The sequence below is a fragment of the Callorhinus ursinus genome, unplaced genomic scaffold (assembly GCF_003265705.2).
Source record: "Callorhinus ursinus isolate GAN/ISIS: 27379988/994484 unplaced genomic scaffold, GSC_fseal_2.0 scaffold4, whole genome shotgun sequence".
Taxonomy (NCBI): Eukaryota; Metazoa; Chordata; class Mammalia; order Carnivora; family Otariidae; genus Callorhinus; species Callorhinus ursinus.
The window spans coordinates 70,969,627-70,983,235 of NW_027397066.1; the positions used below are offsets into that span (position 1 = coordinate 70,969,627).

General features: G+C 38.6%; 1 protein-coding gene, 1 long non-coding RNA gene and 1 other non-coding gene across 4 annotated transcripts in view; 2 read left to right on the forward strand and 1 right to left on the reverse strand.

Annotated features, from left to right (window-relative positions):
- LOC141372479 (uncharacterized) overlaps nt 1-13,609 on the reverse strand; it is a 272,954-nt gene that overhangs the window by 67,340 nt on the left and 192,005 nt on the right. The window lies entirely within an intron of this gene.
- Nucleotides 2,488-7,480, forward strand: DSPP (dentin sialophosphoprotein). Its single transcript, XM_025873539.1, has 4 exons — nt 2,488-2,538; nt 3,686-3,772; nt 4,079-5,071; nt 5,750-7,480. Exons 1-4 carry the CDS (start codon nt 2,488-2,490, stop codon nt 7,478-7,480), a joined length of 2,862 nt encoding a protein of 953 aa, XP_025729324.1.
- On the forward strand, nt 2,789-2,896 carry LOC112825525 (U6 spliceosomal RNA). Its single transcript, XR_003208723.1, has one exon. It is a non-coding gene; the product is annotated as a U6 spliceosomal RNA (small nuclear RNA).

Below are 13,609 nucleotides of genomic sequence, written 5' to 3' on the forward strand. Positions count from 1 at the left end.
ACATTTTTTTAGCCTTACCATTGCAATATAAGATGTGGTGGCATTTAATAAAAAAGTAAAGAAACAAAGAGTAACAATAGTGACATTTAAATACTGACTCAGGAAATAAACATGGATTTGGGAATTTTATTCAACACATTATGGTACATTTACTTCAAAGTCTGGCTAATCCACTCAGAGTTAAGCTCCAAGTAGGGCTCATATCTATTTCCAGGGCTCAGTATCTGGTCCACATTAGGTCTTCAAACGTTGAATGAATGACTGCATCCCAGTTTACATTTAATTTTTTGGTCCCTGAAAAATCAACCTTCATCCTAAAAGATCAGGTTTTTTTTTTTTGCCTACTGGCATGAGGGTTTTGAAAGCTAGATCAAAATAATTTTACTTAGGTTATCTGGAGATTCTGACCTCTATCACATACTTTTTCTGTTTCATGATATCATAACAGGTTTAGAAAATGAAAGAGGTTTCAGGCTGATAAAACTGGGGCTACTTCTGTAACAATCTTTTGAGCTATTTACCTACCTGTGAATACAGTAGCAAGCATCATGGTGCATTGTGCAATTGTTCTGGAGTGGATATGAAAGAGAACCAAAGTAGTCAGATTGCTGGATTGCAGTTTAGAATGGGATGTGTATAACCATTACCTTCACTACAGGTACCTTTCTAGGATACCATGGTTCCTCCAAATCAGTGTAGACCAGCCTTTGGTAGAGTCTGTGTAATAATTAGGTTTGGTACTGCAAAGTACCGTATAGCCCCTGCTTACTAAGCAGCTGCCCTTCAACATCTATGTCCCAGAGTTCTGCATTATACTTGTCCTGAGGTCACTTCAGCTTCATTTTTAATCTATAGGATTTTTGAAGAAAGTCTAGCTATTCTTGGCTTTCTACTGAATAGCCATAAGAGTAAGCCTTTTTTTCCTCTCAGAAAACATGTCCTCTGTTCTGTGAGGAAATGCCAATAAAATTCTATGACAGTTGATATTCACTAAGATTTTATTATGTTTCCATTATCAACATTAAATTCAATCAAAGCTATTTTATGACATGCATTATTGTAATCTGTAAACTCAGTGGGAGTTCATGAAATAGGAGTAAAACTCTTCCTTTCTGTGGTAATAGTATCATTACACCAAGAAATCCAATTTTCAGTAACAGCAATTTAAAGTTTTGATTCACATGGACTACACAATGTCTATTCCAATATATCAAAATATATATTATACCATATCTGAATGTGAATTCTTTTTTTTAAAGATTTTATTTATTTATTTGATAGAGACACAGTGAGAGAGGGAACACAAGCAGGGGGAGTGGGAGGGAGAAGCAGGCCTCCTGCAGAGCAGGGAGCACGATGTGGGGCTCCATCCCAGGACCCCGGGATCATGACCTGAGCAGAAGGCAGATGCTTAAGGACTGAGCCACCCAGGCACCCCTGAATGTGAATTCTAACAGGAAAAAAGGATCATGTTTCTAGAAGCTCCACATAATAATTGCTATCATTTATAAAGGGATTGCTAAATACCCAGAACACTGCTAGTTATGCTTATAATAATATGTATTTATTCACCAACAATATTCATAAAACATCTCTTTCTGTGCTATGTATTCGAATATAGTGATTACCAACACATTCTCCTAGGCTTCAGAGCTCTCAGCAGGTCAGAGGAACATAAAAGTAATCAGGCTATGCTAAAACAGTGCAGTATGCTACCAGTGAGGTTTATAGAAGCTGCTGGGTGTAAAAAGGATAGAGACCAAATGGCCTTTGACAAGGAGTCAAGAGAATGCTTCTCAGAGAAAATTCTTCTGCTAAGGTAGCTGGGATAATCCCAAAGTGTAGGTATTATTATCCCAGATGGAGGAAACAAAGGCTTAATAAAACTACTTAAATTTCTCAAGTTCACACATTAAATAGCAGAGGTAGAACTTGAACCTAGGTCTCTAAATCCAAACTTCATGTTCCTTCCACTAGCCAAGGCTCCTTGATGCTAGTTATTTCTTTCCTTTACAGTGTCCCATAGCCCACTTGTGCGGATTTGGGGTGGGGATGATAAATGATTCATCTTTTAGCAATAATCTTAGAATTAGTAATACTTGATTAAAATTATTCAGAAGAAATGTTACCACCATCAAGAATAGCAAGACAAAGTTATGGTTGTGTCCTTTGTAACTACATGGCTGTGCCCCTTCATTGGCATAGGCAGAAAAGGTCTAGTTAGTTACCTCAGTGCTGAGCCTGATGATGCCCCCTGTACGTGTCTGTGAGCACTTCATATAAAACAGATATAAAATGTGTTTCTTCTGTAACACTGAGTCTTGACAGCCTTCTTCTCATGTTGGATATACACTCCTTGCCCAGGAAAACATCAAATGCTAACTGACCAAAATAATACCTTACCATGGTTATCATCTTTTGCTTTATAAGTAATTTTGTGCTGTCCTTTTTTCTTTAAAAACAGACTGATTAATATTCCTAAGGAAAATGAAGATAATTATATATTTTTGCATTTGGGCAGCAGCATGGGCTTTTCCAGTAAGTATGTATTCCTCAGAAAATCTCCTCACTTTGTTATCTCTTTTAACCTAACATTAAATAATATATATTTCCTTAAGACTTTGAAGATAAGCTGTGCCTAAACATTTAGATTTGCATGAAAGACTTTACAAGATTTCTTTGGGGGTCTCAACAAACCCAAATATGCACTCCAATTCATGCTCCCATTCCTCTAACTGAAACTCATGTCTTGTCAGATGGATTATTACTTTTAAAATTTATTCAGATTGTGTTTGCTTTGGCAGCACACATACTAAAATTGTAATAATACAGAGAATATTAGCATGGCCCCTGCACAAAGATAACACACAAATTTTTAAAATTCATTCAGATTAATTTACATTTAATGCCCAAAAGCCATGGAGACTTTAGCCATCTTTGCTCATGCCCTATGAATTTCATTATAATATCAATGAAACCTACATTTTAAAGGAAATTTTCAAGGAATGAAAGTAGGAAAAAATAAGATTTTTTCAACACAGGAGAAAATTAATGTTTCACTCAGATAATTATTTTTTTAATGCTCAAGAAAAATTTAGAATATACAGATAAACACCAACAGAGAAAAAATTAGGAAAATTAAACCATTTGAAATTATGTTACCCTGCTATGGGTAACATTTTGGTATGCTTTCATAATATCAAACAATCTGGTATTTATGCAGGTGAGAATTTTCTCAACTATTTCAAATGTACTCCTGAAGGACAGAAGTAGCAAATTACTTGATTTTGTTTCTGCACTGGCTCTGGTCATACCTGCTATTTTCTTAGGGGTATGGCCAGGATTATACTTAAGGTGGGTCTTGTGCTAGTGTGGGAGGCTTGTACAGAAACACCAAGGTCTATCTCCTCATTTTTATAAAAGACAATCCTCCTTGAGATAAATGGTCTGGTTAATATCAATAAAATTGGTAATACCATTGTGAAAAGTATCTCTATGCCCAGTTTAAATTCCACACAAGCTGTGTAACAAGCTTTATTCGATCATAGTGTGGCCTTTGCATTATATATGTTTTCTTCATTTAGAGAAAAATGTGTGTCTGTATGTATGTGTGCATGTGTGCATGCATGCGTGCATGTACACAAAATTAGAATGTTTTAAATTTCCAATATTTTCCTTTTGGTAGGTTCTTCAAATCAAGCCATTGGAGAGACATGCTGTTGACAAATTTGTAAATTTAAATCTTCTAGAAAAAGGAAAAGTGCCAATACAGGTAGGTATAGGATATAAAATGTGTTTCTAAGCCATTTTTAAATTCTTTTTTTAATTATTTATTTATTTGAGAGAGAGAACATGAGAGAGAGCACGAGCAGGGGGAGGGACAGAGGGAGAAGCAGACTCCTCGCTGAGCAGGGAGCCTGACATGGGGCTCCATCCCAGGACACTTAACCGACTGCAGCAGATGCTTAACTGACTGCCCCACCCAGATGCCCCTAAATTCTATTAACTTCCAGAAAATTGATGCTTATCTTTTCAGTTTGTTTTACTTCAATTATTTTGAAGTGTTTCTCTTTTCCAGGATGAGTTAAATGCCAATGATACCACCAAAGAAAGTGGTGTCCCCCCTGAAAATGAAAGAGGAAGGCAACAATATACCAAACATGGTTACAAAGAAGAAAGAAATGGCTCTGAGTGGGCAGAAATAGGAGGGAAAAGTTCTTCTACACATTCCATGTTAGTAAATGACGAAGGGAATAGTGAGGATCAAAATGGGGTCACAGGAAAACTAGAAACATATGGTTATGATGGGATAAATGGAAAAGGTAGCGCCACAGCAAATGGCATCAGGGGACAAGTAAGTATCATCGACAATGCCGGAAGAGCAAATGGGAGCAATACTAATAGAAATACTGATAATAATTTGAACAATGGAGGAGATGTTGGAGATGCAAGTCAGAGTGAGAATGCCACTGTTGCCCAAGAAGATGACCATCAAATAGCTGGAAGGAATAACAGTACAGGCCATAAGGATGAAATAAACAGGAATTCCTGTAGAAATGAGGGTGATACAGGTCAAGTAACACCTGAGAGAGAAAGTGAGGGAAATGGGAATCAGGAAGCAGGAGTAACACTAGGGGGAAGTGTAGCTGGCAATGGAGAAGATGATGGCCTGGATAATTCTGATGGGAATCCTAGTGGGAATGGAGCAGAGGAGGATGAAGATAAGGGCTCTGGTGATGATGAAGGTGAAGAAACAGGGAATGGAAAAGAAAGCACTGATAACAGCAAGGGCCAAGAGGGTCAGCCTCATGGAAAAGATGACAATGATAATAGTTTAGGTCAAAATTCAATTAGTAATGAAGATGATGACCCCGAAGACAAAGAAGATCCCCATGACATCAATGGAGACAACACTTCCAAGAGTGAGGAGGATTCTGACGGTATTTCCAAAGACAAAGATAGCCCAATAACAGAGGACATGCAAAAGCCCAATTACAGAGAAAACAAAGCTGTGGAAAAGAAAATCACTAATGAAGCAGAGCCAGGTGCTACTGGGAAGAGCCAAGATAAGGTTAGTTTGTGAAGCTGATTTCTTTCAATGGCAGTTTAAATTCTCCCCCTCCATTCACTGATGGTAACACAAGAATAAATCATAATGAGCATTCATCTATTTGTGCACCTAAATTACTCAAATATTTAATGGGAAAGTTAGAGTCCTTATTAAACTCTGATACAGAACAATTTTTAAAGAAGATTTTATTATTTATTTATTTATTTGAGAATGAGAGTGAGAGAGCACAAGTTGGGGGGGGATGATATAGCAGAGGGAGAGGGAGAAGCAGGCTCCTCGCTGAGCAGGGAGCCTGATGTGGAGCTTGATCTCAGGACCCTGGGATCATGACCTGAGCCAAAGCCAGATGCTTAACTGACTAAGCCACCCAGGTGCCCCCAGAACAATTTAAAAACAGACATTTCTGAAAATTTGGTTACAATTCTATAAAAATTGATATACCATGTAACTGTTCACACAAGTTCCTACTGACTAAGATGTGAATGGGTTGTTATATAACCTAAACACTGGAGTTCTCTCAAGTGAATAAAGCATATTCTTACAAACAGAAGTTTATGAAGTACTGGAAGCTGAACTTCCGTTTCTCTGGTCACATTCCCCAGTCTGTCTTCCTCAGACCAATGCAATTTTGCAGCATACCATCCACTAACTATCATTCTTTTCTCCATCTTTCCACAGGGAATAGAAATGGAAGGTCCCAGTAGTGACAACAGAAACAATATTACCAAAGGAGCTGGGAAATTCAGTGAAGATAAAGAGAGTAAAAGACAACAAAGAATGGTCATGAGCAAAGGAAATGTCAAGACACCAGGAGAGACTGACAACATACAAGGACCTGGTCAGAAATCAGAACCTGGAAATAAGGCTGCACACAGCAAAACAGGTAGTGACAGTAACAGTGATGGATATGACAGCTATGGGTTTGATGACAAATCCATGCAAGGAGATGATCCCAATAGCAGTGGTGAATCTAATGGCAATGATGGTGCTGATTCTGAAGGTGACAATGACAGTAATAGCCGAGGAGATACTGGTTATAACTCTGATGAATCAAAAGATAACGGCAATGACAGTGATTCAAATGGAGGAGGTGATAATGACAGTGATAGCACATCAGATGCTAATGATAGTGACAGTAATGACAATGGAAACGGGAGCGATGAGAATGGCAAATCAAACAGCAACAAAGATAAATCAGAGAGTAGCAACAGCAGTGACAGCAGTGACAGCAGCGACAGCAGTGACAGCAGCGACAGTAGCGACAGCAGTAATAGTGACAGCAGCAACAGCAGTGATAGCGACAGCAGTGATAGTGACAGCAGCGACAGCAGCGACAGTAGCGGCAGCAGCGACAGTAGTGATAGTAGTGACAGCAGTGACAGCAAGTCAGACAGCAGTGACAGCAGCAACAGCAGCAATAGTAGTGACAGCAGTGACAGTAGTGACAGCAGCGACAGTAGTGACAGCAAGTCAGACAGCAGTGATAGCAGTGACAGTAGTGACAGCAGTGATAGTGACAGTAAACCAGATAGTAGTGACAGCAGCAACAGCAAATCAGATAGTAGTGACAACAGTGGTGGTGACAGCAGTGACAGCAACAGCAAATCAGACAGTAGTGACAGCAGTGACGGCGACAGCAGCGACAGCAGTGACAGCAGTGATAGTAGTGACAGCGACAGCAGCGACAGCAGCGACAGCAGCAAGAGCGACAGTGACAGCAGCGACAGCAGTGATAGTAGTGACAGTGACAGCAGCGACAGCAGCGACAGCAGTGATAGCAAGAGCGACAGTGACAGCAGCGACAGCAGTGACAGCAACGACAGCAATGATGGCAGCAAGAGCAACAGTGACAGCAGCGACAGCAGCGACAGTGACAGCAGCGACAGCAGCGACAGCAGCAAGGGCGACAGCGACAGCAGCGACAGCAGCGACAGCAGCGACGACAGCAGCGACAGTAGTGACAGTGACAGCAGCGACAGCAGTGGCAGCAGCGACAGCAGTGACAGCAGTGACAGCGACAGCAGCGACAGCAGCGATAGTAGTGACAGTGACAGCAGCGACAGCAGTGGCAGCAGCGGCAGCAGCGGCAGCAGCGACAGCAGTGACAGCGACAGCAGCGACAGCAGCGACAGCAGTGGCAGCAGAGGCAGCAGCGACAGTGACAGCAGTGACAGCGACAGCAGCGACAGCAGTGACAGCAAAAGCGACAGCAGCGACAGTAGTGACAGCGACAGCAGCGACAGCAGCGACAGTGCATCTGACGGTGATAAGAGTCACAGCAAGAGCAAGTCTGGTAACGGCAACAATGGAAGTGACAGTGAGAGTGACAGTGAAGGCAGTGACAGTAATCACTCAACCAGTGATGATCAGAAAAGAAAAACCCACAAGATTTTTTTTGGAGAAGTCTAGTGAATAACTGATAGGAAATGGTGATTTCTAAGGAAGGAAAGAAAGGGGAGACATAAACAGAAGATGCCTACATTCATAGAAACAATGAGAGGAATAGTCAAATTGCCAGATTTGGAACCAAGTACCCACACCCTCAGGAGAGAATATGAATGCAGGACCTTTGCTTTGTGCATATTAAAACACATTCTGAAAAGATTTTCAAAAAGTGTACCTCTAAATATAAAAAGGGACAATTAAAATATTCTTTAATACTTTACACAGAAACCTCAAGCAATCACGTTCTATATGATAACTGACTTAAATGTCAAGTGCCTTAGGGAATGTAGTAAGTAAATACATCTTATAAACAACCTGTGGCATTGCCTTAATCTTTCAGTAATCATTCATTCTGGATAGATGATCTGCTTACTGCTGAGTAAAAGATGCTATTACCATGATATCCAGCTTGGCTACTGATTCATTTGCTGGTTCTAAGGAAGAAATAAACTTGTAACATGAAAAAATGCAGCAATGATTGAACCTATCTGGACCATGGGGATAATCTTTGTAATTATTGAATAATTACAAATTAGAAAAAATTTAAAGAGTGCTAGTCAGAAAATAATTCAGAGGCTGGTTTAAATAACAAAATCTGATGTACAGTATTACATTCCTGCTAAGCACTGGAAATTTAGCATAATGTCCCTAAAACTATTGATAAAATTGATGCAGTGCTTACAGTGTCTTGCCTCCAACAGCCATTTTGCAAATATTAATAAACAAATGATACATGAATGAAGGACTCTAAAGGGGGGTTTACTTTTTTAACTCTATGTTCAGAGCTCTGTTATGTGGAATCAGTATTTGTTTTCCATCTTATGTCAAACTTGGTTCTCACTTCCCTTTTAAACCCTCACATGCTGAAACTTCCAAACCAGACCCTGAGACACCCTTCTCACTGTTAATCTCTTTAATAAAGCCAACTGTTGCTGGTCGGTAATGCTTTGGAAATTACTCTTTTTTGAGAGTCATATAATGCAACTAAAATCTGAGCATGGATTGTTCCACTTTTGCATGAATGAGGGTTCCTAGTTTTGAGATGGAGCCCAAACCCTAGAACATGAGAATTTTAAAGGTGTATGCAACTAGAGTGTGATATTTAATAGGGTGGAGGTAAAATCTATTATTCAAGCTAGTATATTTTTGAGAGTGAAGGGGGTGCTATCAATAATTACTCGGAGATAGGAGGTGTAAATTGGGCTTGTTCAGGGATACTGGGAGATACAACAGACATTGCCATAAACCTTTAAGGTATTTTTCAAGATTTAGTGAAGATGATTTGTAATTTCCCTCTTCTTCCATTTAGGCAGTTATTTTAGATTTGTTCTAATTCAAAGATAAAATTCTATGGTGTAGTGAAGTTCTGTATGCAACTTCTTTGATGCTGATTTTCAACTAGTCATCAGTTGACTATTTTCTAATATTAGGCATATTTTATATGGAGTTTCAGTAGTTTTTTTTCTACCTTATTTCTCGTTTAATGCAAGTTTCTTAGTTGAGATCAATATTACAAGGAATATTGCTGAAAGCTTTAAAAATACTGCTATTCATAAACTATGATAACTCATAATACTGTAACATTTCAGGTTTCTACTATATCATAATCATGTAAATGACTCCAAAGTTCTTTCCTTAAAATATGCTCTAGATTTTTAACTCCTTTAGGCTTCAGGATTTTTGTTTTTGTCTTTTTTTAATTTGTAAAGTGTGGCTTCTAGTACCTGTTTCACCTATTTTAAAAGGTTGTTATGAGCTTAAGTCAGGCAATGGATGTGAAACTCTTTGTAAATTGTACAAGATATGTAAATTAAAGAGGTAATGAATTTTGATGCTATAATAAACATCTATTTATGTGACTATTCACAAAGAAAACTCCCTTAATCTTAAGGGGTTTGCAAGTCCTTATTCCTTCCATCACATTTTTAAAATTTAGCTGTTTTTACCTCAAGAAGTAACATGTATATACACAAAATAAAAATTTTTCAAACACTATGAAAAGATATAAAAATATTAAATCTTCATCATCCTAGATTCCTAATCCTCTACTTCTCTTCTTTAGAGGTGGTTCCAATTACTAATATCTTGTGAAACTTTCCAGAAATATTCTATGCACATATAAACACATATGTTCCTCTTTTAAAAACACACGGAAGTCTACTATGCACTGTGTGTTTATCTTACTCTTTTTTTTAACATAAGAATATACCTTGAATATTGGTTCATAGCATACAGATTGACATTTCCCCCCCACGGTTGTGTTGTATTTCATTTTATCAACTGCCATAGATATTTAATCTGTCCCTTTTTCCCATCACTTCCTAAGCCATTTCTGGTCCAATGACTCTCTGCAGGTAAACAGCATGAGTCAATAACCCAAGCTGGATAAATTCCCAACCAGTTCTTATAAAGACTTTAGTTTAGGAAGTATTTGGGAGGATAAAGGAGATGCTCAGAATCTAGGGCTGATGTCAGAAACAATGAAGGAAGACTATGATCCTGCTCTTCTTATATAATATCTACACTGACCTCTGGATCCTCAAGGTAAAAATAAAGGTGACCCTCTAAAAGGACGTCTCAAGAATAGAACCTTTGAATACATGAAATCTGGTATTAGAAAACAAAATCTGTTTTGTTTTTTTCCAGAATAAGATTAGTAAGCTATCTGCTAATATTGCCCATGGGAGCAGTATTTTTTATTATTATTATTATGTTATGTTAATCACCATACATCATCAGTTTTTGATGTAGTGTTCCATGATTCATTGTTTGCGTATAACACCCAGTGCTCCAAGCAGTACATGCCCTCTTTAATACCCATCACCAGGCTAACCCATCCCCCCACCCCCTCCCTTCTAGAACCCTCAGTTTGTTTCTCAGAGTCCACAGTCTCTCATGGTTCGTCTTCCCCTCCGATTTCTCCCCCTTCATTTTTCCCTTCCTGCTATCTTCTTCTTCTTCTTTCTTAACATATAATGCACTATTTGTTTCAGAGGTACAGGTCTGTGATTCAACAGTCTTACACAATTCACAGCACTCACCATAGCACATACCGTCCCCAGTGTCTATCACTCAGCCACCCCATCCCTCCCACCCCCCACCACTCCAGCAACCCTCAGCTTGTTTTCTGAGATTAAGAATTCCTCATATCAGTGAGATCATATGATACATGTCTTTCTCTGATTGACTTATTTCGCTCAGCATAATACCCTCCAGTTCCATCCACATCATTGCAAATGGCAAGATTTCATTCCTTTTGATGGCTGCATAATATTCCATTGTGTGTGTGTGTGTGTGTGTGTGTGTGTGTGTGTGTGTGTACACACACACCACATCTTCTTTATCCATTCATCTGTCAATGGACATCTTAGCTCTTTCCACAGTTTGGCTATTGTGGACATTGCTGCTATAAACATCGGGGTGTGGATCCCCACATTTTTATCTTTGGGGTAAATACCCAGTAGTGCAATTGCTGGATCGTAGGGTAGCTCTATTTTCAACTTTCTGAGGAACCTCCACACTGTTTTCCAGAGTGGCTGCACCAGCTTGCATTCCCACCAACGGTGTAGGAGGGTTCCCCTTTCTCCGCATCCCCACCAACATGTCGTTTCCTGACTTGCTTATTTTAGCCATTCTGATTAGTGTGAGGTGGTAACTCATTGGGGTTTTGATCTGGATTTCCTTGATGCCGAGTGATGTTGAGCACTTTTTCATGTGTCTGTTGGCCATTTGGATGTCTTCTTTGGAAAAATGTCTGTTCATGTCTTCTGCCCATTTCTTGATTGGATCATTTGTTCTTTGGGTGTTGAGTTTAAGAAGTTCTTTATAGATTTTGGATACTAGCCCTTTACCTGATATGTAATTTGCAAATATCTTCTCCCATTCCGTCGGTCCATCTTTAGGTTTTTTTGACTGTTTCCTTTGCTGTGCAAAAGCTTTTTATCTTCATGAGGTCCCAAGAGTTCATTTTTGCCCTTGCTTCCCTTGCCTTTGGCGATGTTTCTAGGAAGAAGTTGCTGTGGCTGAGGTCTAAGAAGTTATTGCCTGTGTTCTCCTTCAGGATTTTGATGGACTCCTGTCTCACATTTAGGTCTTTCAACCATTTTGAGTCTGTTTTTGTGTGTGGTGTAAGGAAATGGTCCAGTTTCATTCTTCTGCATGTGGCTGTCCAATTTTCCCAACACCATTTGTTGAAGAGACTATCTTTTTTTCCATTAGACATTCTTTCCTGCTTCATCGAAGATTAGTTGACCATGGAGTTGAGGGTCCATTTCTGGGCTCTCTATTCTGTTCCATTGATCTATGTGTCTGTTTTTGTGCCAGTACCATACCGTCTTGATGATGACAGCTTTGTAATAGAGCTGGAAGTCCGGAATTGTGATGCCACCAGCTTTGCTTTTCTTTTTCAACATTCCCCTGGCTATTCGGGGTCTTTTCTGGTTCCGTACAAATTTTAGGATTATTTGTTCCATTTCTTTGAAAAAAGTGGATGGTATTTTGATGGGGATTGCATTGAATGTGTAGATTGCTCTAGGTAGTACTGACATCTTCACAATATTTGTTCTTCCAATCCATGAGCATGGAACGTTTTTCCATTTCTTTGTGTCTTCCTCAATTTCTTTCATGAGTATTTTATAGTTTTCTGAGTACAGATCCTTTGCCTCTTTGGTTAGATTTATTCCTAGGTATCTTACGGTTTTGGGTGCAACTGTAAATGGGATCGACTCCTTAATTTCTCTTTCTTCTGTCTTGTTGTTGGTGTATAGGAATGCCACTGATTTCTGTGCATTGATTTTATATCCTGCCACTTTACTGAATTCCTGTATGAGTTCTAGCAGTTTTGGGGTGGAGTCTTTTGGGTTTTCCACATAAAGTATCATATCATGGGAGCAGTATTTTTTAAATGGCAGGTTGCCACTCATTTAGTAGGTCATGGTATCAATTTAGTGACTCATGCCCTACATTTTGTAAAATCAAAGAATAAAAAGGAAAAATCTTAGTGCATCATATATAGCATTTTATGAAACCTGACAATATTTACCTCTACATACATACATACACAATATGTCTAAGTATGCATATTCTAGGACATGATGTAAAATACTGTTCTGACTCATTGTAGTAAAAAAAGATTTGAAAGCCATTGGTTTAGAAAGTGTTATAAAACATTATTGCTGCTAGTAGTCATTTCATATTCACTTTTCTCTTTACAAACCTGTAAGTTTGTTTCCCATTTTGAAGAGGTGGTTTAAAAGAAAAAATAAAGAAAGAGAAAGAAAGAAAAGAAAGAAAAAGAAAGAAAGAAAAGAAAGAAAAAGAAAGAAAGAAAGAAAGAAAGAAAGAAAAAAAAGAAAAGAAAAGAAAAGAAAAGAAAAGAAAAGAAAAGAAAGGAAGGAAGAAAGAAAGAGTGGCATATACATGGGGTGGGGCGAGAGTGGTGCCGGGGGATGGGTTTCTGGATTTATCTGTGCTACAGTAAAAGAGCCTAGGTAACACTGTCACTCTTTTGAACAAGAGGCTATCATGGTGATGCTGGTGACTTTGTTGGGGATTCATGATTTCTTTTTGGTTGCATGGGTTACTCCATATCTGGCTGAAGATGAATGATTTTAAAATTGACTCTCATCAGTTGTTTTATTCTTTCCACTTAGCCCAGGAGTTCCTTCTGCACCTGCTTATACCACAAATCAGGAAATGTAGTAAGGGTTTTGTTTATTTGTTTGTTTATAAAATATATTTCTTAAAAGAGGTTCTAAAAAGATAACCTTTAGAAAGTCGTATCTAACCATATAAATACATTTTAAATTATTAACTGAAATGGGATTTCCCAGAAGTCAAGATTGCTTTATGGTTTGTAATGGAAGTTTTGAAAAACTTTAGACCAAAATAGCTAGGAACAATTTTCCTCTCCCTAAAAGGAGCAGGAACAAAATAGAGTAGTTCAGTCATAGATGAAAATGTCATTGTGTTCTCACAGTGGTCCATTCACGGCTGCTAGCAAGCAAATCCCCTAGAGAATGAAACAAGTTAACAACACAATGTTCCCAATAGGGCTCTTGGGTTCATATGATAAAAAATAAAAGTCAATTCCTA